The sequence below is a fragment of the Kogia breviceps genome, chromosome 3 (assembly GCF_026419965.1).
Source record: "Kogia breviceps isolate mKogBre1 chromosome 3, mKogBre1 haplotype 1, whole genome shotgun sequence".
Taxonomy (NCBI): Eukaryota; Metazoa; Chordata; class Mammalia; order Artiodactyla; family Physeteridae; genus Kogia; species Kogia breviceps.
In genome coordinates, this window is record NC_081312.1 from 21642301 (window position 1) to 21655086 (window position 12786).

Below are 12786 nucleotides of genomic sequence, written 5' to 3' on the forward strand. Positions count from 1 at the left end.
CTCTGGTCCTCAGACATTATTTTGAGTTTCAGTTGAAGGCTTTTAAAACTTTCTTTTTTTTTCAGTTTCATTGTCTTTATTTTTTTGTCTTGTTTTGTCCTTAATTTTATTAGATTGGATTGTTTGTTAAAGTCTGGTGGGTTTTATTTTTATTTTTTTAATTGAAGTATAATTGATATATAATATTGTAGAGTTACAGGTATACAATATAGTGATTCACAATTTTTATAGGTTATACTCCATTTATAGTTATAAAATAGTGGCTATAATTCCCATGTAATATCCTTGTAGCTTATTTTATACCTAATAGTTTGTACCTCTTAGTCTCCTACCCCTATATTGCCCCTCCGCCTCTTCCCTTTCCGCACTGATGACCACTAGTTTGTTCTCTATATCTGAGCCTGCTTCTTTTTTGTTATATTCACTAGTTTGTTGTATTTTTTAGATTCTGCATATAAGTGATATCGTACACAATTTGTCTTTCTCTGCTGACTTATTTTACTTAACATAATGCCCTCCAAGTCCATCCATTTTGCTGCAGATGACAAAATGTCATTCTTTTTTATGGCTTAGTAATGTTCCATTGTGTGTATACGTACCACATCTTCTTTATCCATTCATCTGTTGATGGACACTTAGCTTGCTTCCACATCTTGGCAATTATGAATAATGCTGCTATGAACATTGGGGTGCATGTATCTTTTAGAATTAGTGTTTCTGTTTTTTTGGTTATATACCCAGGAGTGGAATTGCTGGGTCACATGGTAGTTCTCTGTTTAGTAAAACCCTTTTTGGGGGAACACATTGCAAAATGTTACTAAAACCAATTGATTTAATAAATTCTGTATTTATCTCTAATCTGTGATGTAACTTTCCTAGCTCCTTCTATTACATTTTAATGATCATAATGATTTTTATACTTTTCTCATTAAGCTTCGAGATCTGTTCACCCAGCTGGATATGGACCAGCTTTTGGGACCTGAGTGGGACCTTTACCTCATGACCATCATCGCATTGCTGTTGGGGACAGTTATCGCTTACAGGCAAAGGCAGCACCAGGACATGCCTGTCCCCAGGCCCCCTGGGCCACGGCCGGCACCACCACAGCAGGAGGGGCCGCCCGAGCAGCAGCCACCACAGTGACCCGCGGCGGCCAGCCTTGACCAGTGACAAACAAGGAAATCGTTTACCAAGAACGCTTGCATTTGATTTAGGACTTTGGATCAGTGGCCACCTCCTGGAAGAGGCACAAGGAAGCATTGAATTCCTAAAGCTGCTTAGAATCTGATGCCTTTATTTTCAGGGATAAGTAACTCTTACCTAAACTGAGTTGAATGTCCGTTTCAGTGCCGTATGGAATAGCAACTCTCAGTGGCTCCCCTGCCCCCCCTTTTTTTTCCTGGAAACATGCGAGACACTCAAGGTAATGTCTGCTGTGTGCAGCTATCTTTCTTGGGTCCTTTTGGTCATTCTTTCAATGTGCATAAGTTCTGTCAGCCATCTTTAAGGTCTCATGCGTCGACACTAAAAACTGATCGATTTTGTAAAAAGGAAAACCCAGTTAGTTGCAGATTTAACCTTAACATGTTTGAAAGTCTGAAAATAGAACTTGCCTTTTAAGTTAAAAAAAAAAAAAAAAAGGTCTTCAAAGTGTTTCAGAACTGCAATAACCAAGGAACTTTTATCAGGCCACATGCAAGTATACATATTCAGCATATTTGTTACTTTAAAAGGCGAGGTTGGGAGGTTTCTTACTGTTGGTGATTGTCATACTTTATACCATACTTCTCTCCTTCAAAGACTGAAAGGCCATGTTAAAGACTTTTATGTGAACTTCATTTCCTTGGAATGGAATACATAGAGAACATTGTGAACTGACTTCTTGAGCTAATACGTGAACTTGCCCCAAATTACTCAATGTAATTTGCTTGTTTTGAGTATACAGAGCCTTCATCTGGAAGCCAGAGGATGGACTAAAGGGGAGAGATTAGAAAACAATATTGAAGAACTCTGGGTGGGGTACCAGGATCACAGACACACTTTCCCAAAAGTTGAAGCATTTGTTCCCAGGATTTATTTTACTTTGTATTTCTTATTGCAAAAGAACAGACCACCCTCCTGAATTTTTAAAATATGAAATATTGTTGCCAAGCTATGGCATACAGTGACTACCATTACAATACTAACACTCAGAGAATCTGAGATGCATTAAAATCAGTGGTTGAGGAAAGCCAAAGCCTGTTTGTACTGTTCAGGGAGATTTTTATTTCTGCAGTTTGATGTTACAGTGGAAGATCAACCACTTGGCTTAGCTTTCGTATTCACCACCCTTCCACTGTTAACATCAGGAAAATCAAGGCTATTACACTTCAGAATTGTCTGGTTGTTAAGTACTACGGAAAACAACAATGACAGCAACAACAAAGAAAACAGAGAAGGTCACATACCACAAATGAAAAAATTAAAACTTCAACCAAGTTTGTATTCCTTTTTGTTGTCGGATGGCAGCGTTCACCAGCCTGTATCTGGTCTGAGGCTCTCTTAATGTGTGAGCAGCCTTTCTGTGCCTGGTGACCTCATCTGTTTATATTAATCTTTATATTCTTTTTCCATAACCCCTCATCTGCCAGAAAACTTGAAGAGTTGTAAGACTTCGGTTTTTGAATTTTGAAGTAGAGATTGTATTTAGAACTAGAGTGAATTAGTCTGTAATGAACATGAAGGCTCTAAATGTGAAGTAGTGTGCTTTTTTGGTGTTTAGAGTATTATGAGAAACCTGGTAAGCAAACTTTCCTCCTAGGTAATTGCTTCTAAATAGGAAGAGGTGGTGACAGCGAGAACCATATGTATAAATGCAGATCTGAAAGGTGGGAAATTTTACCCTCAGAAGTGTAATGTTGCTTTGGGCAGCTCATGTAAATATTAAGACTTGTTTGATCTCTTACATTAGAGATTTGAGTACAGTCGGTACAGTATGTTGGTGTCTTCACCCCTGCCTGTTCTCCCCCAACCTTCAAGATAAGTATCATCCACAGTAGCAGCCACGCTTCATTTCGAAGGAACTGTTTTAATTTATTTAAAACTTTAACAACTAAACTTCCATATTTTTCTACCATCCACCTAATTTTTCCTTTAGCAGCATTCTTATCTCTATCTTTACTTCCCTCTGTTAGTACTTTGAAAAAACATCTCTTAAAGCAGTGTGCACTACCCAGAGGCAGATGGGAAAGTGTGGTCTTGTTCTCCAGGCAATAACTTCCCGTTAGTGTACCACTAGCCATGTCCTTTTTATTAATCTCCCAAATAGATCTTTTTCTTGGCTTTTGTCCACGTCCTGTTTTACCCTGAGTCATTTGCTACTGGAAATTTGAACGGTAAATTTAAAATAACTTCGTTCCTATGGCTTCATTTAAAGACTGTCTCAAAATACTTTGCTCCCTTTTTCATTCTGTCCAAGGGACCTGATACCTAAGCAAATAGGAACTGGGTTTGGTGTTTCTCCTAAAATAATGCTCAATACCTACCTAATCAAATGGCATCCATTTGAATAAAATGACAGTAACTAAAGCTAGTTAATGTCAGTGACATTAAACTAACTCCAGGATTCAGGAGTTTTAATGTTAGAATTTAGAGCTAGCAGATAGAGTACGGCTTCATTTCTCCATGGTAGCCCTTCTCTCCCGTTCCCTTTTATAGTCTGTCTTCCTGCCTTCCAAGGTGATGACAGTAGTACTCTACTTAGCCTCTATTCTCTTGTGCATTTGGTTTCTTGGTTAGTCAGATGTTCCAGAGTCTTGAGACTCTCTGTTTTGCTTTTTGTTTTATGTTAACAAAGGTAGCACTGGGGTTTGGGGTTTGGTTTTGGGGTTTTTTTCCTTTTTGTTTTTGGGGCTTTTGTTTCTGTATTCTGGGTAAGGCTTATCTTATTTTTGGTTAATAACCAATGGCACAGAAAAATAAACCAAAAGGTTTCTTTTTTTCAAAATTCCTTACTATTCAGCATTTCGATGAACTTGTGAGTCATTAATCTTAATACTGTCGAGGATGTGTTACCCTTCTTCTGCATATAAGGTTAATTTGTGAGCGTTTTACTGCTAAGCCATTTTATCTCTGTACCGTTGGGAAGTTGTAGAAACTTCTGCTGGTGATCTGGCCATGATCTGTTGCTTTATTTAATTAAGGAGCTGCTGTTGCCTCCAGGAAACTTAAGTATTTTGTTTAAGCTTTTTTTTTTTCTCCCTTTCTTTGCTCCTCATGTTTGTTCTTCAAACCAGTGTTTTGGAAGTATGCATGCGAGCCTTGTAAATGAAGACCACGGCTCTTCATGTGTGTAGCATGTGTATTATATTGTCTAGCTACATCTGCAAAAAAACCTTTTTCAGAGGTTTGGACTAACATTTCACATGCACATTTCAAAACAAAAAATGCTTCAGAGAAACAACCCCTTTACCTACCAAGAAGAGCAACGTGGGCTACATTTGTCCCAATAACAGCTAGTGTTTGTTTTGAAAGTGAATTTAATTATGTTATACAATATTATGACTACAACTGTGCAAGAAATAAAGCAAAAGAATCTTCTATTTTCACAACAATACTTTTCATCAGTCATTGCTCTCAAATATAAATGAAAATACAAAATTTCTGAATATCATATTGTCAGAGGCACTACCTGATTTTTAAATGTGTAGTAGTCCTCGAAAAGAAGGTAAATTTCTCCTTCCACTTGGTATTTCAAGAAAATTGAAAATATTCCAAGTAAAAATTTTAAAGTGACTATTTGCACAAGTAAAAACCTGATATGTGCGTGAGAAGGATGTCTCGGTTGTGTGCAGGGAGTCACCTCGCATGCACCGGCTTTCCTGTTTGGAATAACAAGATGACACTATTCTCTTTGATTTTTTAAAAAAAATCATAATATTGATACGATCAAGGTGTAACCACTAACAATATTTAGGAGACGTTTTAAAAGACCGTAAGCTGGCAATGGAAAGAACACCATGGTAGACTTTTTGTAAATTTATTTTGTATTTAATTAAATTCAGTATAAAGGCTGGTGAAGTGTAATATAATTGTGTAAACAAATCCTGTTAATAGAGAGATGTACAGATTCGTTTTGTACTGTATCTTGAAACCTGTGAAATAAAGATTCCACCTCTGGTTATCCTGTATGCTATAACGTACCATGGCCAGGCACCTCTCCAGGCAGACTTTTTTTAAAACCTGAATCATTCAATTTTTTCATGAACCTTTTTGGAAGTTCAGAAACTTCTGGAAAGCATTCATTAGGGGCAGTTTGAGTCCATCTTATATTTACTTTTAACTATTGAAATTCAGATTTCTATAAGTTGAATTTTATCCTACAGAATATGAATTTGCTAAGAAATGTTTCCCTTTTTAAATCTCTGAGATCTTTGACCTGAATCAGCCTGTGGTATATAGTATACGTATTCACTTTTATCCTGATTGTGGTAAAACTTAGCTAAAGTTTGTTTATGCATTGCCTTTTCCCAGAAAGTTTTTAGGAGGGCTTACAGAGCTGCATAACAGTGCAACATGATGAAATTTATGTAGGATAAGTAAGTAAAGGGGAAACAAAGGAGAAAACAGTATTAAATCAGGAGTGAACTTTGTACACAAAATGCATGTTAGAACCAGGCTACAAATCTGGCTCTTAACTTCCGAGCAGCCAACTCAAAAGAAATCAAGCTAAAATGTTCATCTTAGAAGCATCAGATCCTTGAAAAAGTTTGGATGATGCAGATTGTGGCAAGTGCAGAAATTGGGTCTCAAATTTTACTTCTGGGAGCATAGTCAGCCACCCAAGATGACTTTGACCTTGACTAAAATAAAAGTTTTGAGGAAGTTGGACATCGGAGCTGTAACATCAGCAGTTTGATGTTGGGTGTGATGCCTATTTACCAGTTAGCCCCTTTCTGACAGATCATTAAAATGAGTCCTTGGTCTTCACTGGATGCAACTTGATGGGAAACAGCCTCTCCCTTTTACCTTTATGACACTAATTTTGACTGGCTACACTGACCTTGAAATTTGCTTACACTGTGTCACGACATATACATAAATATATGCAAGTAAAAAATTAGAAATCGTTTCTGTAGTAGAAACTACAAAAAAAAAAAAAAACAGAAGGAAGATTTTTTTACTTTTGGGATATTTTCCAAATACTTGAGGAGTCAAGTGAAAAATAAAATGAGCTTTAGGACCTACCAGTTCAAAAGGAGATGCTTCTGCATTAACGGATCTTGTATATTTCTTCCCATGTCATTTCCACCACTACTTAGAAAGCCATCAGATTGAACAACCTTGAGCAAAAACTCTGGTTTTCCTAGTGGCCAAATGTTTTCAGTCTGGATTAATTAATTTTAAACATGACCTAGTGTTAATGCTGAATTGTGTATTAAATCCCACTTACAAAGACCCGACGTGATTTTTTTTCTTATATAAGTTGAGTAGAATATGGTCAGTTAATTGACTTGAGAACATTCATATAAATATTTTCTGGTTTTGCTCAATCCAGTTACCTTTTGCCTTCTGTCTACCTCCCAATAGAACTCTCTTATTTAGCCTTTCAGGATTGAAAAGAATTTCTCATAAGTCTTCTAAGTATTAGATATGAGATTTAAGTATCCTAAACAAGGATTCTGACTTTGAAAATGAAGTTGTCGCTGAGTTTTACATGATTCAAGATTTAAATGTGAACAACGGAAACCTCCATTCTTGGAAACATTTATTTCAAGATGTGAAAGCACAGCTGTGAGTTTCAGAGTTTGTGCATCTGGGTTTCCCCACTCTTCACCCGTGCATTGCCTAAATTTTTTTTTTCCTTAGGAAAATTTGATTAATTGAATCTTTTTGTTCTAAATGAAAATTTTTTGAAACAAATAGAAACTAATCCCGATTGTGCAAGAGAGGAGGGGGAGGAAGTGGAGGGAATCATCCACTGGTCTTGTTTCCCTTGTACTAGTAAAGAATTTACTTGAATTTTCTTCAACCTATACAGATGCTATTCTCTTTTGCTTACTATTTGGACAGTGTTCTTTGGCTGGTAGCATCTTACACGATGTATGGAAATTTACTGCCAGGACAGAGGTGAGAACAGCACACTGGTTTCCCTATAGTTCCTATTTTGACTCTAGATGAAATAAATGCTGTAAGTGGAACTGTCCACACTGGAGCTGTGAACAACAGCCTTTATTATTTCAAAGGCAAGGAAAAAAGTAATTGAAGAAGCCTTAGATGTGTCAATTGGTGTTTATATTTCATCACTCATTTAAGGCTTAAAAGTAATTGAAACTGCATAACTAATGCTTTTTGTACTCAAGTTCACTAAACCAAAGAAGGAACCTATTAGGTCTCACCGGGCACAGTGAAGTAAGCTAGGAACTTGACATTTATACCTTAAAGCAGTGAAGTAGAAGAAAGGCCTGTGAACTGGGATGAAACCCCACCCTTAGCTACAGAAAAACTGCACTGCATCCCAGTAGACCTATTGCCACTAATGAAAGGAGCTTTTTAATTACGAGTCACTATTCCAGTGCCAGAGTCATGATGACAAATTGGACAGATGCGCAGGGATGGGCCCATACACAACCTCCATGGCTTATAGTTGGGTCTTGCATTCTCCCGTTCTCCCGTTGACCCTCCTGAGTTGCCTAATCCCTTCATAAAAGAGATCAGGGATCAGTCCTGCCCCCAGTGAATGGCGCTGAAATGCAAAGGAAGAAAGGAAGGATGCCATAGCAAGGGGAGAAAAGCTCTGGACTGGGCTCTAGTCCTCACAGTGAGTGGATGGTCTTGGCAAACCGCTCATTTTATCAAGAGGCTGCTTGCACTGGATGGTCATTAAGGTCTTGCCAGCCCTTGGAGGTTTTAAATGCCAAAAGCAATTGAGTAGACATTTTTTTCAATAACCAGCTAGCCTGAGAGAACCTCGCAGTTGGCACTCAGTCTTGGGTTTTGGAAAACTTAGGTCACCATTAAGTCCATCTGAATCTAGGTGTACTTCCCGTTCTGATATCAGATGCCCTAAATATCAAACCTGGGTTTGAGCAAACTGCAATTTTTCTTTCCCCTTTAAGGCTAAAAGCTTTAGGAAGTGGAGGCTGTCTTCCTGTGAAGAGACTTGAGAAGGAGAGCAGAGTATTACAGGGGGTAGTACAATGGATTATGAGACCTTGAGCCTTGTCATCTTCTGTTACAGGGTTTATGCCTTGAAGGGCTTCTTTCTTTATAGGATATTGATTAATGCTGGGAAGAAGTTTTGAAGGATCTATTTCAATCCTGATGGGATGTGGGCTGCGAAATTTGCCCATATCAGCTGGAGATTTTGCCCACAAGGAGTGTGGTAGCTGATTCAATAGGGACAAATTATCAGTGTTTCCAGAATCAGTCTAGTAGCGTCAGAGATGGAGCAAGGGTCCAGAGTTGTCAAAGGGTCATTGAGTTCACTGGTTGGCTGCTTTGATGTCTGTTATCAAGTTCTAGAATTATTTTATCCTTTTGGGAGAAAGAAATTCCAGCATGATGCTTCCCTAACAAATCTCAGTGTAGTAAATGGATAGGGGCAGAGAAACTAAGGAGAAAAGGGTGTGTACCTCTCAAAGGGCCTAAACGAAAGAGAATAGCTTTAGAGACTGAAACCTCTTAAGGTTCATTAGAGATCCCCAGTATTTGAACTAGGTTTTTGTTGTTGGGTTGTTGTTGTTTTTTTTGCCACGCCATGCAGCCTGTGGGATCTTAATTCTCTGACCAGGGATTGAACCTGGGGCCACGGCAGTGAAAGTGCCGATTCCTCATCACTGCACTACCAGGGAATTCCCTGAACCATTTTAGTACTCCAAGGAGGGGGCTGCTTTATAGTAGTGGGGTTGAAAAGTAATCCATGTTGGAAAAGAAGTAAAACTCACTGTTTGCAGATGACATGACACTACACATAGAAAATCCTAAAGATGCTACCAGAAAATTACTAGAGCTCATCAATGAATCTGATAAAGTTGCAGGATACAAAATTAATGCACAGAAATCTCTTGCATTCCTATACACTAACAACGAAAGATCAGAAAGAGACATTAAGGAAACAATCCCAGATAGTATAGTAGGGCTGAGCACTGAGAGTGTGGCTCCAGTGTCAGGACTGGAAAAACTGCATTCCCAATCAGGGGAAATGTTTCTTCAAGCTGATTAAGAGTTCCTGTAGTTCTGTGCAGTCCCGTCACTGAGAAGCGGGAGGATGTCACAAATGCTAGTTAACGGGCTGAAGGTGCCTACGTACTTATATTTGTAACAATCTCTTTTCCAATGCCTTGGCTCTTTGCCATAATAGAAAAAACTTAGGAGGCTTTGGGTTTCATTTAGGAGCATTCATTTGTTGGAGATGAAGATTAAGAATTTTGTCAGTCTCCCTTTCAGGTGGGAGAGTGAGAGAGCTGTTTTGGCAGAGTAACCAAGTCTAGAGTAGACATCATTTCCCGTTCCACCTTGGTCCTTTTTACTAGAAGGGAAAGATCCTGGTTCAGCCCATTAATAAAGTTAGAGTTAAAAGCTACCAGGATGGAATCAGCATCTGAAGGAAGACTAGAATTTTCTTTATAAATAATGCAAAGCCAATTGTTCCCTGGTGGCGCAGTGGTTGAGCGTCTGCCTGCCAATGCAGGGGACACGGGTTCGAGCCCTGATCCGGGAGGATCCCACATGCCACGGAGCAACTAAGCCCGTGGGCCACAACTACTGAGCCTGCACTCTGGAGCCCGTGAACCACAACTGCTGAAGCCAGCACGCCTAGAGCCCGCGCTCCGCGGCAGGAGAGGCCACCGCAATGAGAAGCCCGCGCGCCCCAGCGAAGATCCAACGCGGCCAAAAATTAATTAATTAAAAAACAAACGCAAAGCCAATTGTAATAATCATGAACACGTTCAGATTTTTTTGTGCAAGCCTGAGTTTTGTTCCAATCAACAGGCTTTGGAAAAGCCCTATGAATTGCTCGATGAAGTCACCTAGAGATTGCCCAAGCCTGATCATGTAAGTGGACTGGTCTCCTGGTTGTAATTCTGGAGACCTTTCAGGATGTTCCCAATGAGCAGTTTTCATCTAGTGCTGGGCCTGGCCTTCACTGACAAGCATGTGAGCTAGCTGGTATATACGTCAGAAAAGCCAGGTTGATAAGTTTGAATGGCTATATTAAATTCCTCAGCAAATCTGTGAGGATTTCAGCTACTTTGGGAAAATCGTTGACTATGGCACAGTTCAGCTTTGGTCCAGGGAACATCGAAATTAAAGGTTTAGCCTCTGGGTCCTCAGGAGTCTTCATTTCAAAGGGAAAGGTTCTGATACGTTCCGAGGAAAAGGGATCAGGCAGAGTTTTGGAGAAACAGGGAAGTTTGGCTAGAGAATTAGTACGGGGAACCTGAGGGCCTAGAAGCGGGGGGAAGGCAGCCTAGGAAGGGCGGAGGAAGATGGACCAGAGGTGGAACCAAGGAAGAGCCTGAGGCTTCGGGAGCCATCTTATCTTTCTTTAAGTCTGTTTGCCTCAGTTAATCTTAAAATCTTATTTTGCAGAGAGGCAATTTTAGCCTCCTGATAACACTTGGGGAGTCTCAAAATACTAATCAAAATATGTGCTCTACTCAGTTCCGGAAATTTTGGAGCTATTGTGGTCTAGTTTGTTTTTAAGAAATTTAAGTTTGGGGGTGTCAAAAGTTCCCCATAATGGCCGTTGATATTTTAAATTGCCTTTGGTCAGGTTGGTCCATTTAGTTAGAAATGCACATGAGGATGAACTGTGGATTTTTTAAACATAAAATCAGCCAGAGTTCTTGGGGTCGGGGGCACCCTTAAAATATTTACGTAACTGGGATCCCATTTCTCAGAGGTTTTTCTCTAGAATAATTTTGAAACAGCTTAAACAGCTCAGATAACTCAATTCAAACAGCTTAAACAGTTCAAGTATCTCAAACATCTTGCAGCTTGAATAGCTTGCAGGCCTAATACCAGCCAGTTCTAAGGAACGGGTTGGTCCCAGAGGACCCAGGCCAAAGGTTTTTCAGCCGGTTGCCATAGAACAGCCCCTGTTTCACAGGATGGGGCTGACGCTTCCCAGCCAGTTTCTGTTGAAACTGTCTGATCTCAAAATCAGACCGAAGTGCCAATGAGTATTCGCCTACAAAACCAGGCCTTAACCAGGAAGGACAAAACCTTAAAATAGATCCCGAATAAAGCCTGGAGAGCTTCAAACACAAAGGGGGCAGAAACTCACATCCAGGAGAAAGAAAGACCTTCAAATTCCCAGGTTGGCCAGAAAAGCAGTGTGCACAATGGGCTCAATTGTGGGTACCACACCTGTTTGCTCACCAGCCCTGGGGCCATATGGTCTTCAGGGGTCTTCTCTGGTCCCCATATGGGCCACCAAAATGTTAACCTAAAACAAATGACTGCCAGTTATTTCTGCAGCAAAAATGGGTTTATTGGGGATCAGGAGAGAGTTGTAATTTGGGGTCTGCAACCATGGCAAGGCAAGTGCAAGTCCCCTGAACAGGGAGGGGAGGAGACCTCTCCTATAGAGGGGAAAAGGAAGTCGGGGAGGCTATAGTAAACATAGAGTCCATCGTTTTTTGTTTTTTTTGTTTGTTTGTTTTGGTTTTTTTTGCGGTATGCGGGCCTCTCACTGTTGTGGCCTCTCCCGTTGCGGAGCACAGGCTCCGGACGCACAGGCCTAGCGGCCATGGCTCACGCGCTTAGTTGCTCCGCGGCATGTGGGATCTTCCCGGACCGGGGCACGAACCCGTGTCTCCTGCATCGGCAGGCGGATTCTCAACCACTGCACCACCAGGGAAGCCCGAGTCCATCGTTTTTTCATTGGCAAAATCCTTGCCAGGAAAGAAGTCTTTCTTCTTCTTCCCACTGGGCTCCCCTATTGTTTCAGGCCATGAGAGCATCCCCTTCTGGTCTCCTATTTAATTGAGGCTTCGGTTTATTAACTTTTTACAAAGACATGAAGACCACCTAGAGCACACCAGTGTTGGCTCAGCTCTGCTCCACCATGTCTAGGGCCTCTGCTGGGCTGGCTTGAGAAGCCATATGGCTGGGGCCTAAGCCTTTTCCTGTTTGATGTCTTCCAGGGCCAGAAAATCCAAGACAGCTCCTTCAACTCATGTCTGGTGCCTGGGCTGAGATGTCCAAAACAGCTGGGCACTCACCCTCTCGGGGTCCATAAAATTGCCCCAAAGTAAGAATTCGAAGAGCCCTAGTGTTGCTGCAAGGCTTCTTGGGACCTGGCCTTGGAAGTCCCAAACGTCATCTGCACTGCCTCCTACGAGCCACCAAGTCACTTAGGCCAGCCCAGATTCAAGCGGTGTGGGCAGAGGAATTCTACCGGTGGAGGATAGGATGGGTAGACTGGGAGGGAAGGAACCAACAGTGTCCATCTTGGAGACAGGCTGCCACAATCACAGTTGGTTTTCCTTCGTGGCATCAGCAACCTTAGAAGTTAATAAACAGCCCATTGGTCATGAAAATCATCAGTGTTTGACTTGCTTCTAGATAACTCCTCCGTATACAACTCCTGCTATAAATTGTGAGAATCCAAGGGCAAAACAATGAATCAGACATCAGCCCCATCCTCAAGGACTTCATTAAAAAATGGCCTAGGGCTTCCCTGGTGGCGCAGTGGTTGAGAGTCCGCCTGCCGATGCAGGGGACGCGGGTTCGTGTCCCGGTCCGGGAAGATCCCACATGCCGCGGAGCGGCTGGGCCCGTGAGCCATGGCCGCTGAGC

At 41.0% G+C, this 12786-nt stretch overlaps 1 protein-coding gene across 2 annotated transcripts in view; it reads left to right on the forward strand.

Annotated features, from left to right (window-relative positions):
* Positions 1 to 5161, forward strand: part of SEL1L (SEL1L adaptor subunit of SYVN1 ubiquitin ligase) — a 57268-nt gene extending 52107 nt beyond the window's left edge. For both annotated transcript variants that reach the window (XM_059056568.2, XM_067027939.1), the window contains one exon: positions 934 to 5161. In XM_059056568.2, the coding sequence (XP_058912551.1) occupies positions 934 to 1143 (210 nt within the window). In that variant the 3' untranslated portion in view covers positions 1144 to 5161. The remainder of the gene's footprint in view (positions 1 to 933) is intronic.
* The last annotated feature ends 7625 nt before the right edge of the window (positions 5162 to 12786 follow it).